Source organism: Equus caballus, chromosome 2, assembly GCF_041296265.1.
Source record: "Equus caballus isolate H_3958 breed thoroughbred chromosome 2, TB-T2T, whole genome shotgun sequence".
NCBI lineage: Eukaryota > Metazoa > Chordata > Mammalia > Perissodactyla > Equidae > Equus > Equus caballus.
Genome location: NC_091685.1, coordinates 22,103,613 through 22,127,115, shown reverse-complemented (window position 1 = coordinate 22,127,115; position 23,503 = coordinate 22,103,613). Strand labels below are relative to the sequence as shown.

General features: G+C 36.3%; 1 protein-coding gene across 26 annotated transcripts; it reads left to right on the top strand.

The window, feature by feature from the left end:
• ZMYM1 (zinc finger MYM-type containing 1) lies at nucleotides 1-22,823 on the top strand. Of its 26 annotated transcripts, none has more exons than XM_070249202.1 (12): nucleotides 27-113; nucleotides 6,648-6,878; nucleotides 8,077-8,246; nucleotides 9,378-9,450; nucleotides 9,651-9,900; nucleotides 11,230-11,411; nucleotides 15,015-15,189; nucleotides 15,280-15,492; nucleotides 17,511-17,664; nucleotides 18,550-18,687; nucleotides 18,874-18,911; nucleotides 19,433-22,823. In XM_070249202.1, the coding sequence occupies exons 6-12, from the start codon at nucleotides 11,323-11,325 to the stop codon at nucleotides 21,728-21,730; spliced, it is 3,105 nt and encodes a 1,034-aa protein (XP_070105303.1). In that variant the 5' UTR covers nucleotides 27-113; nucleotides 6,648-6,878; nucleotides 8,077-8,246; nucleotides 9,378-9,450; nucleotides 9,651-9,900; nucleotides 11,230-11,322; the 3' UTR covers nucleotides 21,731-22,823. The 26 variants fall into 26 exon arrangements, with proteins under 26 accessions (XP_070105317.1, XP_070105299.1, XP_001499430.5 ...); XM_070249250.1 differs by having other exon boundaries at nucleotides 47-113; nucleotides 15,280-15,794; XM_070249216.1 differs by lacking the exon at nucleotides 6,648-6,878 and having other exon boundaries at nucleotides 1-113; nucleotides 17,556-17,664.
• Nucleotides 22,824-23,503: the final 680 nt, after the last annotated feature.

Here is a 23,503-nt window from a genome sequence, read left to right as displayed (position 1 = left end):
GCTGCGCATGCTCGGCCGCAGAGCACGGCGGGAAAGGGGCGGGCCCGCGGGATGGTTTCGCGTCGCAGTTGCTTTGAGAAACCGCGTGCGGAGGGCGGGCCTGAGAGAAATTTGTAAGTCCCCTGCGGCGGCTCTGGTGTCGGTTTCCGTTCCTGTGCCCTGCGGGAGGTGGGCAGAGAGTTCCGCCTGTGGGAGGGAGGCTGAAGAGTCGGGTCGGGCCGGGTTCCTAGAGACGAGGCCCTGGCTGCGGGCTCCGCCAGGGGAGGGTCGGGAGTTCCGGGTCAGGCCCCTGGGTGAAGATGATGTAATCTACACAGAAATCAAAATATATAACGATGTACACCTGAAATTTGTATGATGTTATAAACCAATGTTACTGCAATAAAAAAAGATAATAATAATTACCGTAAAAGTTTGACTCTTCATCAGTTTGGACTTGAAATTGGGATTAGATGAAGAGGCAATGTTTATCGCTTTATTTCAGTAGGTTGCTCTGGTAGATAGGATTGAGTGTGTCTCGGTTTGCATGGACTGGTGTTTGCAAACGGTAACTTCCAGCTTTATCAGGATGCAATCTCGGCATACTTTTCAATTAAACTGAATCGAAAGCTTGCAAATAGTTAAGTGAATTTTCTCTGTAAGAGTTGAATCCCTAATAAAGCGTGACAATAACTTGTATTCCTCATCACAAATCTAGAAGACAGGAAGCCCTTAAAATTGATGACAAGAACTGTGTTACATTTAGCCCTGACAGTATCAGGACTCAGCAGTTTGCCAATTTAACTCTTAGGTTGAGGCAAGAGCGTTAGAGGATTTGATGCCCTTGCCAAAATAGTGTAGTTGCTTCCAGGGTTTTCTGTGAATGAACATATACAGGTCAGAATCCCAAAAGGATAGGTGTAAAGCTGTAACCTTCTTTATCTGTAATACAGCGACAAGGAATTGGACTATATTCACCCAGGTGGCAGGAAAAGCTATTTGATGGTCTGTGTTAATCTAGCACAAAGTAATGCTTTGGAAGTCTCCAAAATACTTAACGTTTGTTATATAGCACAGTTAAGTATCTCATTTTATTAATTTTTTAAAGTAAATTTTTATTTAAAAGACGAAATATGAATGAAATGTTTGCTGAACTCCAAAAGCTACTGATTTACAAGATGAAGTTCAAGGTTTTTGGTGTTTGAGGACCTTCCTGATATGACCTGTGTCTGCTTTCCCAACTGCCTTTCTTTCCGCTAGCACTCTTGGCATTTTATCTTCATTCATAACTCCACTTCTTATGGTTCCCATATATTTATTTTTACACATGCTGTCCCTTATACCTGGAATATCCCCCATTATTGCTTCATAGACACCTACTTTAAAACCTAGTTCACATTTCACCTTCTGGAATACTTCTTTAACCACCTTCTCTTCCCTCGTTTCTGCTTTGTACCTTGTGTACACTTCCATTGTTGCATACTGTGCTGGGCAGAGTATTCTGAGTGAGACATCCTCATCTGTCTCTGTAACCCCAGGGCCTAGGCACTTCATAAATAGTGGGTCCCCATTGCCTACAGAAGTAAGCTTGGACATTTTAGTTTGGTTTGAAAAGCGTTTAGCTTTCTGCCTCCAGCCTTCCTATCAAGCCAGTAAAGGAGCTTGCAGAACTCAGCTGAGTAAAACAAATCTTTGCGAAGTGTAGCGTGTGAAGAAGTGGCTGTATTGCAAAGAAATAAGAGTTTAGAGTATACGTGCTTCTTGACTCCGGTGGTTTTATTTTTGCTTGTGTCCGTACCACACTGTCTTCATTACTGTAGCTTTAGAGTAAGTCCTCCAACTGCTTTCCTTTGTGAGACTGTCTTGGCTATTCTAGGTGCTGTTTTCATTCTATACCCATCAAGTCATCTTGCAAATTCCACAAAATCTCCTGCTGGGATTTTGATCTGAAGCTCATTTTGGGGAAAAGTGAGTTAACGATATTGAGTCAATCAGTGAACATACTGTTCTCTCTCCATTTACTTAGATCTTCCTTAATTTCTCAGCATTGTTTTGTTTTCAATGTAGGGATCTTGACATATTTCATTAGATTTATTCCTATATTTGGTGTTTTATGATACTATAGAGAATGGTTATTTTAAAATTTTTATTTTCTAATTGTTTTAATACAAAGAAATTTAGTTGATTTTTGAATATTGACTTTGCTAAATTTACTTAATAATTCCAGTAGTTATTTGCAGATCCTTTTGGATTTTCTATGTACACAACATACAACTTAAAATAATGACAGTTTTACCTAGTCCTTTTCAAAATTTCTACCTTTTTTTCCTTGCATTATTGACCTGAGTAGAACATCTAGTACAATGGTGAAGAGAAGTGATAAGAGAGGAAATTTTTAAGTATTGACCTCATGTTAGCCTATGATACTGCTAAATTCACTTATTCTAGTAGTTTTTTACTGGAAAGGAGAGGAGATTCCTCAGGGTTTTCTGTATACACAATCCTGCTGTCTACAAATAAGGACAGTTTGTTTACTTCTTCCTTTCCAATCTTTACACCAAACTTCACGAGTATTTCACTTTAGCATAAAGAATTTCCTTTAGCATTTCCACAGTTTAGGTTTGCTAGTAATCACTTCTCATCGTTTTCATTAATCTGAGAATGTCCTCATTTCACATTTATTTTGGAAGGATACTTTTACTGACTATAGAATTTTAGGTAGATTTTTTTCCAGCACTTTAAAGATAATCCATTGGTTTCTGGCCTTCATTGTTTCTGACAAGAAGACAGCCTTCATTCTTATTTTTGTTTCTTCATATGTTAATGTCCTTTTTCTCTAGATGCTCTTAAGGTTTTCTTTTTCACTTTCGTTTTCAGCTGTGTGACCATGATGTATCTGGTTGTGTTTTTCTTTATATTTATCTTGTTTATTATTCATAGAGCTGCTTGAATTTGTGTGGTTTGATATTTTTGTTCATTTGAGGAAATTGTCCAGCCAGTGTTTTTTCAAATATTGCTTCTGTTGTATTGTCTGTTGTCTCTTATTCTGGGACTCTGTTTACATGTGTGTCTGACCTTTTTGCCGTGTCTCACATGTTACTTACATTATTTGTATTTTTATCCTTTTATGCATCAGTCTGATTACTTTCTACTAACCTGTCATCTGGTTCACTAATTTGATATTAAATTCATCTATTTAATTCTTAATTTTCCTATTCTCAAATTTTCGTGACTTTTTTTAAATGAATTTCAGGTCTCTAATGAACTTCTCCATCTTATCCTCTATTTTCTCAAACATATCAAAGTCTTCACCTGATACTACCGATATGAGTCACCTGTGGATCTGTTTCTATTGCCTTTTTTTCCCCTCTTGGTTTTCAGTCACTCTTGTTTGATTTTTTTGCCCATAAATTTTTATTGTGTTATGAACACTGTGGATGAAAAATTTTAGAGACCCTAGATGTCCTTTCTCCAGAGAGGGCCAAGTTTCCTTTAGGCAGACAGATAGTACTCGGAAGTTACATTGATCCTCTTGAGGGTTGGTATTGGGCCTTGTTAGGGCTAGTCTGTTTCGCTTTGCCCTTGCTTGGAGCAAGTGATCTTTTCTCCTGGGATGTGGCCCTGACTGCTAGGGCATGGCCTCCCTGGAGTCTCAGCTCAAAGTCCAGGTCCCCTCTACCCTTGCCGGGCTTAAATTTCAGCTCTGTTCTTAGCTCTGCAAAGCTACTATAATCTCTTCTCAGCTCTTTAGCCTCCCAAATGCTATTTTCTGCTAGTTATTTTGGAGTCTTCATCTGTAGAGGTGCAGTTTAGGAGTCCGCTAATGAGCGGAGGAAGGGATATTTCCCTCCACTCCTGGATTGTGCCTCTTGAGTTCCGACGACTTTGACAACCCAGAGCTCCGGTCTCCTTAGTCGGTACGCTACTGTTTTGTACTTGGGCTTTTTCGTCTGCCCTGTTCTGTAAAGTGCCCTCAGGGGTAAAGCCTGTTAATTTTATAATTGTTTCCAGTGGGAGATTTTAGCATGCTACTCTGTTACTCCTAGATTTATCAGTCTTATTTTTAATTCATACCAACGTGATAAAATCTGGAGCTGAGTGGTTTATTAGAAGCTGAGTAGGATTTGAATAAGCAAAAATGATTTTGCAGGTTGGAGAACAGTATGAGCACAAGTATAGTGGGGAGGAATTAAAAGATTAAGGTGAAGCAGTTTGAAGCTTCAGGTTTACATAAGCAATGTTGTACTAATTTTCCAGGAGGAAAGTGTGTACATTCCCTCTGGAGTTCTGTTTGTGTGTCTAGAAGTCACTCCTGATGGCTTGCAATTTCCTTGTGGTCTCATGTTTTACTTTAAAAATGAATGTGAATTTTGTTTTCTGCTTCATAATATATTCCTCTTTGGTTTAAATTCAGATGTTTTAAATTACTTATTACCAAGTAGTATTAAGCAGGAGGAAGACATGCCACATTTATTTTATGACTATTAATACTCTCCAGCATTTGTGGTTTAGCCCCAGTTTGGAAAGATGGGTGGAACTGTATTAAAAAGAGGTTTTTAGGACTTATTTTACTCTAATGTGCGTCTTGTTGGAAAAGGAACTACAGGCATACCTTGGAGATATTGCATATTCGGTTCCAGACCACTGCAGTAAAGCAAATATCTATTGGTGATGACGGCTCAGGATGGTTAGTACTTCTTAGCAGTAGTTTTTTTTTTTTTTAAGATTTTATTTTTCCTTTTTGTCCCCAAAGCCCCCCAGTACATAGTGTGTATTCTAGTTGTGGGTCCTTCTAGTTGTGGCATGTGGGACAGCGCCTCAGCATGGCCTGATGAGCAGTGTCATGTCCGGGCCCAGGATCCAAACTGGCAAAACCTGGGGCTGCCAAAGTGGAGCTTGCAAACTTAATGACTCGGCCACGGGGCCGGCCCGTATTCATATATGTTTTTGCTCTTTTTGTTTTTCTCGTATCTATATACCATTTTCCCCTGCCTCAGAAATATATTTTAGATTAATTACATTTTCAGGATGCTTTCCATTATTTGCCTATTTGTGTGATGACCTACATATTTGAAGGAATTCCAAGATGCCAAAGGTCATAGATTCTTTATTTTTAATTGATGTTTAGATTTGCATAGTATATTTACTTAATGACAATCTAGCAGTTAATTTCCAGTAAGTTTTGCTTTGCTGGTTGTGTGTAATGCTCAGATGGGCTGAGAAGAGGTGTTACGAGCTTCTGTTGCACTTCACAATCAGGCCTTATTTATTTAATTTTCTGCCTGGGGGTAGGGCTTTTCAGTAAAAGCTGAGTTAAAGATCAGGGTGAGGTAGGTGGTGAATCCCAAACTCAGAAATAAAAGATAATGGCAGAATTCCTTTGGTTTTTTATGTATTAACTCTGAATAAAACCATAGACCTGGAATTACTCCTGTAAGAACTTTAACTTATCAATATCTGTTTTACTTATCTCATACCAACTATAATCATTACTTGTGTCAACTTAAAAGGCAAATTTGCCTGTTATTTTACCCTCAAAGTGAGTTTATTCGGGAATAGCCAAAAGAATTGCAATTCTGGATGTGCATGCTGAGGCGAACCATAGGCAAATCCAGACAAGAAAGGAAGGGAGCTTGCTTTTATAGAGAAAAAGAGGGGTAGGCCGGGCTATTCTATACAAAAGTCCATTGGAGGAAAGTAACCCTTCAGGGCGGCAATGGCTTCTCATTGACTGAGCTTTGGCATTTCTCACTGGCTGGGCTGTTGCTGGTTGGGGAGAGAAATCTTCCTTCAGTAGTAAAGTAGTTGTACTTCTTGTGAGAGATGCAAGCTGTCTCTTTCTGTTTGGAGTAATTGAGGATGTATGATAGGGCTTGAGTGCTCCCCCTGCAGGCCTTTCCGACTCCAATTTAGTTAAGGTTTTTTGATTAATTTCCAGTTGTGTTACAAAACAAAACTGAGTAAATTGGAAGATCTAATAGGCTTTATTCAATGATTCACAAATTGGGCAGCATCCCATCTAACAAATAGAAGGACTCTCCAAGGAGTTGTACAAGATAGAAGGCTTTTTATAGGCAGAAAAAGGGTGGGACAAGGAAGTTATTAGCAATAGAAAATACTGTTTCAAGCAAGGTCACTTCCCTTAGTGGGGAAGGCAGGAGGTCTTATTGTGCAGATTACAATGTCACTGGTGTTGATCAAGAAGTTCCAGGCTGATTGGTTTAAAATTCTACTGCTGAGAGGCTGAAACTGCAGTTAGGTTAGATATTAAGTCTTGGGGTTTAACACAAGTGACTCCATTTTGGGCTTGTTTGTTTTTAGCAGTTATGAAGCCCTTTTTGAAAAGTATCTGTTTGTCTTGAGGGTGATCAAGGAAGGGGAGTGAAGGAGACCTGTATGCTGCAGCCAAGCTAGGGTGGCAGGAAGGGAAAGAGTTCCAAAGGACTTAGAATTGGAGATGGCAGCTACCAGAAAAATGGAAAATAGACGTGAGTTAAGGAAAAAGAGAAGCCAACCCTGGTGGTCTAGTGGTTTAGATTCGCTACTCTCACCACCGAGACCTGGGATTTGTTTCCTGGTCAGGGAACCACACCACCCCTCTGTCAGTTGTCATACTGTGGCAGCCACATGTTGCCATGATGCTGAAAGCAGTGCCATTGGTATTTCAGGGTGGAGAGGTTTCAGCAGAGCTTCCAGAGTAATACAGACTAGAAGGAAGGACCTGGCCGCCCACCTCTGAAAAAATTGGCTGTGAAAACCCTACGAATAGCAGTGGAGCATTGTCTGGCACGGGAAGATGAGAGGATGGTGCAAAAGGACCAGGCAGGGTTGCTGTCTGCTGTGTACACAGGGTCATTAGAGTCAGCATCGGCTTGACGGCACTAACCAAAAACAGTAAGGTAAAAGAAGAACACAAGGAACCAATCCATCTTTGAAAAAGAGGCCTTGTGGCTGAGTAATCAAAAGGATCCTGTAGCTCCTCAAAAGTCACAAAATGGAATTCTTTTTTAAGCCTGAATGCACAACAATCTTTTATATTATGATTTTGAGTTTTAGCTATCTATTTACGAAAAAGGAGTCCATTGATTGAGGGGTGCAGGCATGAGGTGTAATGGGAAAATGGAATCAAGACATATTTAGAAGGTATATTTGATCCAATTTTGTGATTAGATGTGGGGACTTTGGGAGACGAGGAACTTAGGACTACCCCCTAGATTTCTGGCTTGGGAAATTGGGTATATGTGATAGTGCCATTTACCAAGAAAGAAAACATGTGTAAAGCAGGTTTATAGGGATAATATAACAATATAGTTTTAAGTCTCTTGATTTTGAGGGACTGGTGGAACATCCAAGTGGAGATAATTAATAGGCAATTAGGCATATGGGCTGAAACTCAGGAATGTAGGGGAAAATCAGCCTGTAGATGACAGTTGAATTCAAGGTTGTGCCCATAGAGCAAGTGAGAAGAGTCCTGGGGAATTGTGCTTTGGAGGAACAAGTGAAATAAGTGTTTGAGAAGAAGACTGGCAAAGAAATAGGAGAAATAGGTCTTGGAGCCATAGGATTCACGGAAAGAGAGAATTTCAAGGATGAGGGAAGGAGTGGTCAGAGAGAGCAATAGTTTTAGAAGTTGGATCCCTGAATGTATTTAAATGTTTATATGAGAGGACCAATAAGCCGGGAGGAGGAGCTGGAGATGCAGATAGTGAAGGGCTCTATAGGAGGGCAGTGTAGGCGAGCCACAGTGAGTACAGGTGGTTGGGTTAACCTCAGATAGAAGGCATTACATTTTCTAAGACTATTTGATAAGTTAAGAGTAAACTTGCAGGTTTGGTGGTTTTATGCTATAGTTAGGCCTGGGGGCATAGAAATGGAGAGACTAGTCCCAGAAGAAAGCGTAGAGTTGTATCTACTGGAGAGGTATAAAGCAAAGTTATATTGGGAAGTGATGGATGAAGAGAAGGATGCCAGTGTCGGTACTGTGAAAGAACCTTGAGGCCAAGCTGTCTAAAGACCCTTTTGTGCTTCTAGAAAATTACCATATTTAAAAAGACTGATTGAAAATCAGACTCTTTATCAGTTTATATTTTATTTTAGGAATCTGGAAAATGTTCCCCAAGAAGAAACCCGTTAGTTTGGAACTGGAGGATTCCTTTGCATCAGATACTAAGATGAAAGAACCACTGGTAGATAGTAAATGTGACAAGGCAGTGGCACCACAACTAGGGGGGCTAAATGAAATTAAGACGGAACTCGACAATGCTCAGGTGAATATTTTACCTTATTTTCTTTTTTGTAAGAGCAGCATTTAATTATAAAATTTAGTTATGCAGATGCTGGTTTATTGGTTGAAAATGTTAAGTCCTATCTTCCCCCAAGCAGTTGATCAAATAATACAAGGTATGTCCTGTTTAAGTGCCATAGCGAGTATATGCGAGAGTGTGATTTCAAAGAAGAAGGAACTGTTTGGAATTGGGTTTGGGGATTGATAAAAGAAGTGCTTAGGATATTCTGGGCCTAAAGTTAACACATTTTTGTTTTCATTTTTCTTAACTTGAAACAGTACAAATAACCAGTTATACGTTTTTATGCTACTGCTTCTATTAAGTACATTTTAAATTCTTAGTTTTTTTCTGTATAATTTTTTTATCCAAATTAGTTTCATGTTTATTAAATTTTTTAAGACGTATCGCATGCTAAAGAACAAATAAAGGGTAAACTGACTCAAGCTGTGAGTGTTCTCTAAGTAGGGCCAAATTTCCTTTGAATGTTTGTGTATGAACCAGTTGAAATTTCTACTGAAGCAAAAAGTAAATTCAGTTTTAATTTATTTCTAGTATTCTGTTTAGCAATAGGCCTAAAGTAAATCGGTATCAAGTACAGATATGACTCCCATCGAGTCGGTGACAGTGGGGAATGTTGTCCATCTAGGAAGTATCTGTCGCTTCTTCAACCCATGGACGTTCAAGCGCGTAGATCAAGTTTAGGTGGATTACCTGCTGCTCTGAAATAAGTCTTCCTTTGTCAGACTCCTTCAGCCCAATCTAACAATTTTTGTGTTTAAGGTCTTTATGAAGACAATTAGCTGTTAGTGATTAGAATAAGGAGGGAAAATAGGTGTCGTTATTGGGTCTGTCTACTCTATTTGTAGTAGCTACTGAGAGGCTGTGTTCACAAAAATTTTTGAAGTCACATCTAGGTAGGTACGATAGAAAATAATACAGTAGTTGATTGGTGTTATCAGCCAAAGGTCACCAAAAAGAGAGTGCTTACATATGTACCATGGTTCGATTCAATTATATAGTTCACTGCACAGGCTTGAGCAGAATTGATCATTTTCTATAGAATGACTGGTTGTTTTAGACACATCGTATTCATTATTTTCAACTCTTTTTTAGGAGTATTGTCAAGCCCAACAGCCCAAAACTCAGGAGAATGAACTGAAAATAAATACTGCGTTTTCAGACAGTGGTAATAGAATTATTTAAGTTAATATTTATTCTGACCAATATGGTAGCCAATTTATTCTACTTTTTAAGAATGCCTTTGAATAGTGCATTGTTTGTTTTGGGTTTCAAATCCAGGAGAAGTAACCTCTAACAGAAAATGAAAGAAGCATAGTTCATTCTTTGTAAATACTAATTGTTTCCCTTCCTGTTTTGTGTTTATAGCTTCGCAGTTGACTACAGGCATTCAGCTTTCTCTGGCATCATCTGGCATGAGTAAAATGCTTCCTTCAGTTTCAACCGCAGCTATTCAGGTTTCCTGTTCTGGTTGTAAAAAAATTCTTCAGAAAGGGCAAACTGCTTATCAGAGGAAAGGGTCCACTCAGCTCTTCTGCTCCACACCGTGCATCGCTGAATACATTTCATCTGCCAGTTCACCAGCAACTCCCAAGAGAACTTGTTCTAACTGCTCAAAGTATATAATTCTAAACTACACCCCCTCTTACTTCCCTATATAGATCTTGATCAGAGTCTTGGTTGTAATTTTCTACGTTTTCATTTTTTCTGAAGAGGTATCACCTTGGTTTAGTGAAAAGAAGCTGCTGCTTCTTTCAGTTCCTCTAATAGATTCTTCAGAAAGTTTTTTTGTTTATTGAGAGATTTGCAGAAATTAAAATGAGTTCTGTTTATCATCAACTTTAAATAATATGACTTCCAAAACTTATTTTCCTACTTTTGCATTTGGAATTCTCTTTAAGTAGGATTGTATGCCCATTCTGTTTTATCATTTAACTGTATAGGGAGCAATTACTAAAAAATTAACTATATAACAGTTATTTTGGATCCTCTAAGGTATAAAATTATATAATGTTTCTCTTGTAATGGTAAATGAAGTTATTTAATTCTTTTGAAAAATTGAATAGCCATAGGTAAACATAGATGGATGAATGTAATCTTTTCAAAATTTCTATGAGCTATCATTGCAGTCTTTGTTGCCAACTTTTTTACATATGCGAGGCACTTTAGATGCAGAGAAAGGAAGTAGTAGTAATTTCATAATTAGTGAAAAATGTCCTGAACTTCAAACTCTACCCTGAGATATAGAAAGGATCAATGCTTTGAGAGTCCTTATTGTACCTTAATTGTGGTCTCTTAGTGCTCATTAAATGCTAATGCTAAAGTTTTAAATGTCGTTGTTTTAGAACAAGAAATATAGAACAGGAAAACACATAGGCCACCAATTTTGCTTCTAAGTGTAATAAATTCCTTTCAGATAATGCCTTGTTTTGGAATCACGTTGCCGTATTTGAATCTTGCTTCCTTCATTTACAGTTACATTTTGCTACTCAAAGTGTGATCCCTGAGCAGCTGTCATCTGGAGCTTGTTAGAAATGCAGAATCTCAGGTCTTGCCCAACCCTATTTAATCAGAACTGCATTTATCCCTAGGTGATTCATATACATGCTAAAGTTTGAAAAGCATTGAAAACTTCTTAGTCTTCCTATCTGTTTTGTTAAATGTACATAAGAATGATGAGCATTAAATAATATATTTAAGGGATCAGAACAATACTGGCATGTAATAAGAACTCACTAAATGTTAGTTAGCACTATTATTCTCTTAACAAACTCACAAACCCTTTTTATTGGTTGCTTCAGCTCCTTGTTTGGCTGCTGCTTGAGTTCTTACCCGCTGGAACTCTATTTACCTTTCTCTTGTGCTTTTTCAATACTGTACTTTGTCTTTTTTCTTTTTTGCTATGCACTGTATGGCACTCTCTTTAGCCTGCTTTCTTTCTCTGCAGAACCGTAAAACTGGAAGGGACCTTAGAGATCATCCAGTCCAAACATTTTCTTTGGGTTTTGAGGAGACTGAGGCCCTGAAAAGTTAAGGCATCATGTTGCTATGTTTGGAGTTTACCCATTATACATCTTCAGCAGATGTCCCAGACAGATTGGAAAGGCTGAAGAAGGAAAGATTTAGTGCGTAAGTTGTTCTCTAAGGCAAAGAAATCCAATATGAGCAAAAATATGAAGGAGTTTTCCTTTGGAATAAAATTTTTTTGATAGAAAATACTATTGTACAGGTTGGCGGAAAAGTGGTAGTAATGCTTGGACTAGGAGAGGCTGTCCACCTATTGTTGAGAGTAACCTAAGCTTTTTTCAAAACATTTTATTCTACATCAGTTAGCCTCTGGTACTAATACATAGTGCTCAAGATTTTACCTAATTATCAGTTATTGTTGAAGTTTCTTTTATGGCAGTGATTTGAAATCTGTTTTGAGTTAATGTAGTTTTTGTTCTAATTCATGGACCAAATGAAAGATAGCTTTGAAAATGACAGTTTAAATCATATTAGAAAAATAAGATTTTTTTTGAGAACTATATATTTAAGAAGTGTTGTTTCTGCACTTTAGTATCCCAGTGGGAACTGGCAAGAGATCCTGAAAGCAATCTGTAGGGTTCAAAATAGGCCCATGCACTAATGCCATAACACTTATTTGTAGAAAAGTTGTTTAGACATATACTCAGAGTTTGTTTAAGCTGTTTTTAGGCACTTTTAACAAAATTCGTTTTTGATTTTTTATTTATAAGGCCTTAGGGAGATTAGAAGCCAGCACTCTAGTGTGCTGATCGCAGTAAAACCAGTCAGCGTTTCAGACTTCCACGCTTCTGCCTTGCGGTTCTTCTGCCTCCCTTTGCATCTGACTCATTTCTTTCTGTCTTAAAGGCCTGCCTCAAATATCTTTACCTCTTGTCTATTCCCACACCATTCCCTCCTCTCCTCTTACTACCCCCACCTACCTAGATTAGTTATTTCATGGTGTGTGTTTTCCTAGTGTTCATAACTCCTAAAGCATTGATCGTAAAATTAATGTTTTCAAAGAATTGATATTGCCCCAGTTAGACTATGAATCTCTTGACATCAGGGTCTAGATTATACTCATCTTTATATCCCCAAGGCCTGAACACTACCTGGCACACAGTAAATCCTAGAAAAATTTTTGTCAAATGAAGTACAAGGATAGCATAATTCAGATGCTGCATTTAGAGCTATATTTTAAACCAGTTAAATGACTGATGTGATAATGAAATGCACCTGTTATTTTGGGTACCATCTGTTTAAGAAGCAGAAAGATCATAATACACTAAAAATGTGTAAATGTTGAAGTGTTAAAATAGTGTTTATTTCAGGAGTCTTTCATCTGGAAAACTATTATCCTGAAAGATTGATATTCTGAGGGTTCTAGATAGCCCGGTATCTTGGTATTTCCTGTAGCAGCAGTTCTCAAATTTTCTGGTCTCTGGACCTGTTGACACTATTAAAAATTATTGAAGACCCAAAGAGCTTTAGTTTATGTAGGTCATATCTACCAATATATACTGTGTTAGAAATTAAAACTGAGAAATTAACTGTGACTAACTCATTTAAAAGTAATAAACTTCAGTGCCTGCTGACATAAATAATATTTTTATGAAAAATAGCCATTTATTGTCTTTAACTTAGAAGAGAAATTTTAAGAAAACGTTAGCAAGCATTGTTTTATCAGTTTTGCAAACCATTTTAATATCTAGCTGGGTTTTCATATCTGCTCCTGCGTTCAGTTTGTTGCAAAATGTTGTTTTGGGTGAAATCTGAAGAAAAGCTGGCCTTACAAATATGTAATTGGAAAAGGGAGGTGTGTTTTAATAGCCTTTCAGATAATTCTGGCTGCTTTTCTTTGATACTACACCAGAAAACAAGTGGTAATTTCTTAAAGATTAGTTGCAATGTGGAATCTGAAACCATATCAGTGAATTTTTTATACTGTTAACGTTAAAATTCATTGGTCTATTTGTACTTTGTATGGTTCTTTCACCCACGAACGATTAGCAGTATATGCTGTCATCATTTGGAAAATATTGGTTCACTGAATTATGCACATCTTCCAAATGTTGACATATTTCATTATGCAATATTTTAAAAATCACGGTTTGTTAAAAAAAAAAATCATCACTAATCTCATCAGGAAAGTCTAAGTGTTGGAAAACGATCAAGCTGGAGGTGGCAGATACAATTTTTCCAAAATTCTAATTTTCAGTGAAAGCTCAAATTTTATCATTGGCAGTGAATATTGGCGGTTGTTTTCCTTGAAGTACCGGTTTTACTTTATTCATTTTTGAGAAAATAATCTGCCAGATACCCAATTCTGGATAAATTTGTCTGATAGTTGTTCTTTCAAGTAAAAATGTGTTCTCAGAAAATAACCTAACTCAGGTTGTAACTTTTATCATTCCCACATGAGCTTTTCCTTGAGATGACCATTGTACTTGGGTGTGCAGGGGAAATACTTCATGCCTGTGTCCCATTTCATCACACAGAATATTAGAAAGATGTACTCAAGGATCAAGTAATAAAGTGAATAGTTTTTACAGCAAATGAATGGCAGTGAATAACAAACACTAGTACATTTTGGTGCCACTGCCTTGATTTGTGCTAAAGCTCTGGCACTTTTACCCACCATTGCTTTTTTTCCCTCCCAGTTTACTGAGGTGAAATTCATATAACAAAAACCATTTCAGTAGCATTTAATAAATTCACAGTGTTGTGCAACTACGACATCTAGTTCCAAAACATTTCTATCACTCCAAAATAAAAATACCTTATCCATTAAGCAGTTTCTCCCCATTCCGCTCTCCTCTCCCCTTGGCAACCACCAATCTGTTCTATCTATGGATTTATCTATTCTGGATAGCTCATATAGATGGAATCCTACAACATGTGACCTGGAATCCTACAACATGTGACCTTTTGTGCCTGGCTTCTTTCCCTTATAATGTTGTTGGCGTTCATCCATGTTGTAGCATGTATATCAGTACTTCGTTCTTTTTTTTTAAATACCTGAACAATATTCCCCTCTGTATATACCACAGTTTGTTTATCCATTCATTCATTGAGGGGCATTTGAACTGTTGCCGTCTTTTGGCTATTGTAAATAGTTCTGTTAGGAACATGTCTGTATGTGTACTTTCTTGAGTACCTGTTTTCCATTCTTTGGATTATATACCTAGGAGTGGAATTGCAGGGGCCCACTCTTGCTTTTGCATCATCAGTTCAAATGTCAACACAGTGAAAAAGGCAAATAACATCTTAATATTATGGAAATAGTTTTGATCTTGTGAACCCCCTGAAAGTATCTGGGAGATCCCCAGGGATTTGCAGAGCATACTTTGAAATCCTCTATCCTGTAGATTCCAGAGTTGGTCAGGTATGATTTCTCATCGTCATTCTATTATCACTAACACCAACTAATACAGGCTAGATAATCCTCAAAACTGCACTATCAGATGGGTTTTACATTCCCACTTTACAGATGAGGAAATAACATTTAGGGAGTATAAATGATTTATCTGTTGTTACTTAATATAAATGGTAGAACTAGATACTCAATTGGGATCTCCTTATTTCAAGGCTGATGATGTTACACAGTTCTTTAGGGAAATGAAACAATAGGAGAGAGTTATTTGAGGGAGTGATTTAGCTTATGAAGAGAAAGAAATGATAACTGTGGTAAAAATGTTTAATGGTACTCTTGTTATTTATTTTTAGAGACATCTTAAATCCAAAGGATGTGATTAGTGTCCAGCTGGAAGATACTACCTCTAGCAAAAGTTTTTGCAGCCAATCTTGTCTTTCATCATATGAAGAAAAAAGAAAACCATTTGTTACCATATGTACTAATACCATTTTAGCCAAGTGCAGCATGTGTCAGAAGACTACTGTTGTAAGTTGCATTTTTTTTTAACCTTTAGGAACTCTGATTATTCTGCTTAAATATCAGAGTTTTTACTGAATCTTTTTTCTTCAATCCTAGATTCAGTATGAAGTAAAATACCAGAACATGAAACATAGTCTTTGCAGTACTGCCTGTTTTTCAAAGTTTCACTCTGCTAACAACCTCATCATGAACTGTTGTGAGAACTGTGGAGCTTACTGTTACACCAGCTCTAGTCTGTTCTGTATACTTCCGATGGAAGGACAGTCTCATTACTTTAGTAATTCAAAGAGTATTACAGCATATAAGCAGGTATGAATAAAGACCATTGGCACAAAGTGAGGACCACTCCATTTGAATCTGACTGCATAGGAATCAAATGAAAAATCGGAGATTGAGTTCCTTCCGTTGGTTGCCTTGTGAGTGGTTCCACTTTAGAAAACCATGGGGATATGTATTTTAGTACCTTTGGGAATAGTTTCAGTTGGTAAGATGGTGAAGGAGATGAAATAAAAGGCCACTGACAGCTCCTTCTTGCATAATAATTCATGATAAGTGCCGTATGGAGATTTTCCTGAAGAATCTCAGGGTGATCATCTTATCTTGAAGAAAAGGCAAGCAGTTTTTAATTCCATTTATTTAATTCTTACACCTGTGCAAGGTTAAGATGACTCTTGTATGTCAAATGCTTTTTCTGAATCAATCATAGGAGGAAATAAACCAATGAGAAATCATCCCCTGTTTCTAATAGGAGAGCCTTGATTGGGTGGTTCTGAGAGCAGTGAAGCTGGCCCTACTTTGGTGGACTGAGTGAGGTGAACACAATTAGTGATCTGAACCCCTTTCATGAGATGGAACTGTCACATATCTTGCTTGTTCAGATGATGCCTTCAGACCTAATATGAATTCTTCCTTAAAAATAAGCAGTTGAAAATGGGATTCTCAGCAGTTCAAATAGGTCATTTGTGAGCCATATGTTATCCATGGCAGAATACCCACACCATAAGAGTATCCTGCCTTGGGAACAGAAATGGGAGAATGGAAGCCTTCTTCCGAAGGCAAGAAATGCTGTTCCTTCTTTTCCTTCTTTATGCCTCACACTCATTAAATAGGCCTTATCCTGTTCAAAGGCCTACATTGAGTACTCAGTTACTCAGCCTGTGTGGTGGGGCAGGGCTGACCTGGATATACTGAGTGAAAAAGCACCACCTAACCCTCTGCCCTGCATGGAAGATGTTGTGTGCTAGTGATAATGGCGAAGACCCATTGCGTTAGTGAACTGTAATCAAGAATTAGAAAAATGTTCAAATTTATGAATCTAAAAACAGGGTGTCTTTTTATTTTAAAAAGTGGATTGTTTTGTATAATTGTAGTTATTTTGGCCACATCTTCTTCATAGAGTATATTAGTTTAGTATTAGCTTTCCCATATGAATAATAAATTAATTATAAATTATGCCACTAATGTTGCTTAATGTTAAATATTGGTGAATTGTTAGGGGTTTCTCAAAATATAAAAATTTATACTAATGATAAAAATAGAAATTTTCAAATTATACTCTACTTTTTGTTTTATTGTTCCTTTGCCAGTATTCTGTTCTTTCACAGAAAAGGAAAATCTGTATAAGTTATTTTCATTTGTCTTTGAACTTTGTGTGCCCAAAAGCAGTTCTAGTTCATCGTTGCTGTCGGTGTTAAGTTCAGGAATAACGGTTCGTGTTTCACTAGAGAGACTAGGTGGTGAACCTCACAGTTGATATCCTTTTCCTTTGCACACTTACTGCTTACTGAACGCACTGTATTTTATACCTCTTACTGCTTGTATACTGCTTTCTTACAATATGCTTGATTTACCATGAAGTTACCCTAGAAAAACAGTGATTCCCACAGCATCTTGTAACATGCATTAAGCATCTTTTTCTGGCTCCTCCTTAGCACGAATAGAAGGCTTTCCTGAGTTGATGCCCAAGCTGGCGTTGAAGAAAGACCTAGAATTATAACACTTTGTTTATTTATCCAGTTGGCTTTGATTACCTGGAATGATGAACATCTTCTATGATCACTTTCTTCACTGCTTGCATATGTATTATTACTGCTACTAATAAATCTGACATATGATATAAATAGTTATCTAATAAACCAGTTTCCTTTATTTTAGTCATTGCAATCAATAGTGCCTTTTATTCTGGTTTTTAAGAAAGTGTAAAATGTGACTTCACTGTCGTTATTTGTAATATTTCAGCTAAGAGCAGTGGTAGTGGGTTTGTTTTTGTTTGTTAGCAATGTATCTCATATACCAGGAATATGAATATTATTTTAATCTCTAAACAGAAACCAGCTAAAACACTTACATCTGTTCTTTGCAAATCGTTGAAGCCCTCAGATGAAATGATTGAGACTACCAATGACTTGGGGAAGACAGAGCTGTTCTGCTCTATCAATTGTTTCTCTGCTTACAATAAAGCTAAGATGGAATCTTCTACAGGTAATATTTGTTTAGCAGTTATCAGAGGCTTAGTAGTTTGAATAATATTACCGCTTTCCTTTACTTTATAACCTTGATTCATTTTCCAGTTAAACCAACTTAAAAGTCAAAACAAACCAAAACTTGTTGCATTGTTCGCCCGTATTTCTGTATAAAAGTAAGGCTGCTTTACCACCAGAGATTTAATATTTATTTGTAAAGATTGTTGTCTTAGAGCATAAAATCTTGTACTTAGCCCTGCTTTGTAAAAACAAGGCTATTAGTTACATTTTTCACATGAAGTAGAGCTAGTTGGAAATACTTTGAAATTCACTAATAAAAAAGCACAAATAATCTAGAGCCAACTGAGTATTCCATCAGAGAGCCTCATATAGGTCCACTGGTGCTGATTACACAGACAGTAGAGTGAATGATGCCCCTGGGGCTTGTACATCATGCGAACTGGCTTATTAGAGAAAATCTCTGCAATACTAGCTTAAACATGAACCCAGCTCCATTCATGTTGAGGTTTCTGAAGCCTGGCAGAGTTAGAAATGATATCCATGTGGAGGTTCTGTAGGAATCTCTTTTCTCTTCTTCATGGGTAATTTCTTGGTGAAGATTTGCTTGAAATTTCAAGCAATAGTATAAAAGAACTGAAAAATTGTGTGCAAAGGTAAAAGATATAAAATGATAGGAAATGCAAATTATCGATTTAATGTTGTTATTAATGTTAGTCTAAAGAACCTGGCTATCCCTAAGCCCTAATAAAAATTACTCCAATACTCAGCAATACCTAAAGCAATTAGATATTTGCATTGTTTGTTCAAACACTTGTTATTAAACAGCACTTTGCGATTGATTGATACTGCCTGGTTTATGATAAATCTTTTTTTTTTTTATCAGTAAATGTTTCCTTGGTGCATAGTGCTTCAACGGAGCTTCTTTCTCCAAAGAAAGATACGACTCCAGTTATAAGCAATATTGTGTCATTGGCAGAAGCTCATGTTGCCCTGCCCATCATGAACTCTGATGTCTTACAAGGTAAAAAGTGATGTAAAGATATTTGACATATATAACATACATACTGTTTTGCCATACTTGATGAATCTGTGCATATTCTAAGTTTGGTTTTATTGCCTGATATGAAATAAGCAATTATAGTTTATGATGTTATTTTGTAGATTGTAGTATAAGATCTTTAATTTATGCTCTAATTTATTTTAATAGGTACAGTTTCTTCAGTAACAGCAAATGTCATTGCAGATGTAAGTTTTAGTCTTAATTTTTTTTGCTACTGTCTTTTTTCAGCTGATTTTGTATGTGTGTATTCGTTTATATATATGTACGTATATGTATAAGCTGTATTCATTCCCATTTTCATCCTAGAGCTCAAAAAAGTAGAACAATAAACACCTTCCGCTGTTCACATTCAATTTCCCAGATCTCGTTTGACTTGAAATTGTTAATAAGAATATTTAAACAGAAGTATTACTAGTCATAGTTTTTTCTTTGGATTATTTTTAAAATATTGATTAAGCAATTCTAATTACCTGAACAATAAAAATTATTTTTATTGCAATTACATACTTAAAGATCCTTTGAACATTTAATGCTGAATCTAGATTGCAAATAAATAAGTTATAAATAATTCTTAATGTTTCCCCCTAGTGGAGCTCATACTGTAACTCACCTATTCATTTTATTGTGTTATTAGAATAGATATGTTCGACGTTTGAATTGATTATTTGAAAACTGTTAAATGTTGTTTTATCATTTTCTCTCAAAGATTTCTAAGAGTTCACCCTGTGAATCAAATAGTAGTGTGGAACAGCCAAGCCTTTCACCGTCTTCATCCGTACTCGGTCAGCATACAGTTGGCTCCAGTATAGAAGCACAGAAAGATCAAGTGGCAAACCAAGATGCTACATACAGTATGAAATCTGTGAAAATAAGTGATGGACTGTGTCACTCAAAACTTACATCCAAAATACAAAAAGTTAAAAGTAAATCACGAAATATTAAAAAATCTTGGCGTTCAAATTTTCAGCATTTGGGAAACAGTATTAAAAAGGATATGATGTTCTGTTATTCATGCCAGTTGTTCTGCCAAAAAAAATGTAGCTGTGGGGGAGAGTCACTTGCGGCCCAAGGAATTTCTAATTGGAAAAAAACTCTGGAAAAATTCAGAAAGCATGAAAAAAGTGAAATGCATTTGAAGTCATTGCAATTTTGGAGGGAATACCAGTTTTGTGATGAAGCTATCAATGCTCACTTATCTATTCGTGCAAAAAAGATTGAAGAAAATAAAAAGTACCTAAAGCTTATAATTGAAAATATTTTATTTTTTGGAAAGCAGTGTTTACCCTTAAGAGAAAGTGACCAGTCTGTTTCATCTGTGAATAAAGGCAGTTTTTTAGAATTGGTAGAAATTAGAGCAAAAGATAAAGGAGAAGAAATATTTCGACTTATGAATTCGCAAGTTGACTTCTATAATAGTACACAAATTCAAAATGATATTATTGAAATAGTAAAGACTGAAATGTTGCAAGATATTGTGAATGAGATCAATGTCTCCTCAGCTTTTTCAATAATATGTGATGAGACCACTGACAGTGCCACTAAAGAACAGTTTTCAATTTGTGTAAGATACCCACAAAAAACCTCAAAGGCTATCTTGATTAAAGAAAGGTTCTTGGGTTTTATCGATGTTGAGGAGATGACTGGGACCAGTTTGCATAGGGCTATCAGAACTTACCTGCAGCAAATTGGAGCTGATTTGAATAAAATACATGGCCAGGCCTATGATAGTACCACTAATTTGAGGGGAAAATTTAATAAAATCGCAGCAGAATTCAAGAAGGAAGAGCCAAGAGCTTTATACGTACATTGTTATGCACATTTTTTGGATTTAGCGGTGATTAGGTTTTGTAAAGAAGTAAAAGAACTCCGAAGTGCCCTAAATACTCTCAGTTCTTTGTTCAACACTATTCATATGTCTGGGGAAATGTCTGCAAATTTTCGAAACATTTGTAAGCTAAGTCAAAACAAAACATGCAAGAAACATACATCACATTCATGTTGGACAATCCATGATCGTACATTACTATCTGTGATTGAGGGTCTTCCAGAGATTATTGAAACACTGGAAGTTGTATCAAGCCATTCTTCAAACACAAGTTTGGCCGATGAATTGAATGATTTGTTGACATTGGTTTCCAAATTTGAATTTATCTTTTGTTTGAAATTTCTTTATCGGGTGCTAAGTGTTACAGGAATTCTTTCCAAAGAGCTTCAAAGTGAAACCATAGACATTTTCTCCTTGTCTTCAAAAATAGAAGCAATTTTGGAATGTTTATCATCTGAAAGAAGTGATGTGTATTTCAAAACTGTCTGGGATGGAGCAGAGGAAATATGTCAGAAAATAACCTGTAAAGGTTTTGAAGTTGAAAGACCTTCTTTTCAGAAAAAAAGAAAAATTCAGAAAACAATAGATCTTGGCAATTCAGATAGTATGTTTTTTCCTACCTCAACAGAAGAACAATATAAAATTAATATTTATTACCAAGGATTGGATACTATATTACAAAATTTAAAATTATGTTTTTCAGAGTTTGATTATTGCAAAGTGAAGCAGATTTCAGAACTGTTATTTAAATGGCATGAACCATTAAATGAAGCAACAGCCAAACATGTCCAAGAATTTTATAAACTTGATGCAGACATCATTCCAGAACTTAGATTTTATCGGCAATATGCAAAGCTCAACTTTGTCATAGATTATGATTGTATCAATTTCATCAATCTTGGCTATTTGTTTATTCAGCATGGTCTTCACAATAATATTCCTTGCATATCAAAGCTATTATACATTGCTTTGTCTTGGCCGATTACTTCAGCAAGTGCTGAAAACTCATTTTCTACACTGCCTCGTCTTAAAACATATTTATGTCGTACCATGGGACAAGTGAAGCTTAGTGGCCTGGCCCTAATGGCTGTTGAGCAGGAATTGGTAAATAAACTGATGGAGCCTGAAAGACTGAATGGAATTGTGGAAAAGTTTATCCATCAGATGAAAGAAATATAGTACTTATTTCGAATTTCCCTAAAAGAATTTTGTATTTCTGTTGGGCTGTTACAGTTTTTATTCCAAAATTTTGTCTTTCAGGAAAAATTTTTTCATCAAAACAAGTAACATTTAGTTCAAAATTCAAAAAACATGGAATAATATGCAGTGAAAAATTCCCTTCCTTTTTGTAGCCCAGTTCCCCCTCCCTGAATTATTATCTGTTTCTCAAGTGTCCTTCTGGAGATTTTTCATAAATGGTACCATGCAGTGCACACTGTTCTTCAGCTTGTCTTTTCCACTTAAAATGCTGTTTTTGAGATTGTCCCATATCAGTATGTAAAGAGGTTTTTTTTAAAAAAAATAAAGATTTTATTTTTCCTTTTTCTCCCCAAAGCCCCCTGGTACATAGTTGTATATGTTTAGTTGTGGATCCTTCTAGTTGTGGCATGTGGGATGCTGCTTCAGCGTGGCCTGACCAGTGGTGCCATGTCCGTGCCCAGGAGGCGAACCGGTGAAACCCTGGGCCCCCGAAGCAGAGCGAGCGAACTTAACCACTCAGCCACGGGGTGGCCCCTGTAAAGAGTTTCTTGATTCTTTTTTTTTACAACTGCATAGTATTTCATTGTATGGATGTACTAATATATTTGAGCAGTCGCTGCTGACAAACAGTTTAATTCTTTCCAATTTTGCTATTGTAAATAGTGCTGCGTTTAATAACCTTTTTCATAGATCATACTGCACGTGAGTTACTGCATAAAATTTTAAATTGGAATTACTAGGTCAGAAGATTTGTGCATTCTTATTTTTAATAGACGTTGGCAAATAGCTTTCTGTAAGGATTGTGTTGATTTACATTCCTACCAACAATGTGTAAGATTGCCTGTTTCCTCAGATATTTGTTAAACAGTGTTATCTAACATTTTGATCTTTGCCAGTCTATTAGTTGAATTATGGTATTTTATTCTCTGGAGGTTAAATCTCAGTAGAATTTTGTATTTTCACTCACAAATAAGCTTTGGTATCTGTTTGAGCCATTGGTATTTCCTTTTCTGTGAACTGTCACATTTAAACATTAAAACTCTAAATATTGTTGTGTTTTTGGTTGACACAATAGGAATTCTTAATCTTCTTTATGAAAATATAGCTTTTTCAAATAATGCCAAAAGAAAGGACTCTTTTTCTGTCTTTATACTATAGAAAAGTTTAAATAACAAAAGAAATCTGTTCCTCAAAGATTTGAAAGAATTTAGTGGTAGATATATCTAGGCCTGAAATTTTATTTTTTTGACAGAAATTTCTCTGCCACTTTTTCCCTTACTGTGTCTTTCTCTCTCTCATCAATTTTTATAATTTGTGATTTTTCTAGAAAGAGCATCCATTTCATTGAGGTTTTCTTTTCAATGTGTTTGCGTAGAGTTGTAGAAAGTGTTCTCTTAATTTCTTCTATATACCTTGACTGACTTTCTTCATTGATCATCTTCTGTACACATCTTCTTTCTTGATTAGGTAAACTAGTTATTTATTTTATTTAGTTGTTTTTTGTATGCATTCTTAGATTTATTTATCAATCCTACTTTACTTTTTAAAAAATTATAATTGATTCTAACATATAAAAATACAAAGAATGTAACAAGTAATATTTAGTCCTATTAAATCCTAACATTTTGCCATGTTCCAGATTGTTAACTTCAGAAATAAAATATTACAGATTGAGTTGAAGCTCCCTTGCAAATCTTTTCCTGATAACATTCTCTTCTCTTTTCCCCAAGGCAACGATTATTTGGAATGCAT

Excerpts from the sequence above, each read along its gene's own strand:
- ZMYM1 (XM_001499380.6), top strand. The coding sequence starts at position 8,088 with ATGTTCCCCAAGAAGAAACCCGTTAGTTTGGAACTGGAGGATTCCTTT. Across the intron at positions 9,901-15,014 it reads ACTTGTTCTAACTGCTCAAA|AGACATCTTAAATCCAAAGG; the intron begins GTATATAATTCT and ends ATTTATTTTTAG. Across the intron at positions 15,190-15,279 it reads TGTGTCAGAAGACTACTGTT|ATTCAGTATGAAGTAAAATA; the intron begins GTAAGTTGCATT and ends CTTCAATCCTAG.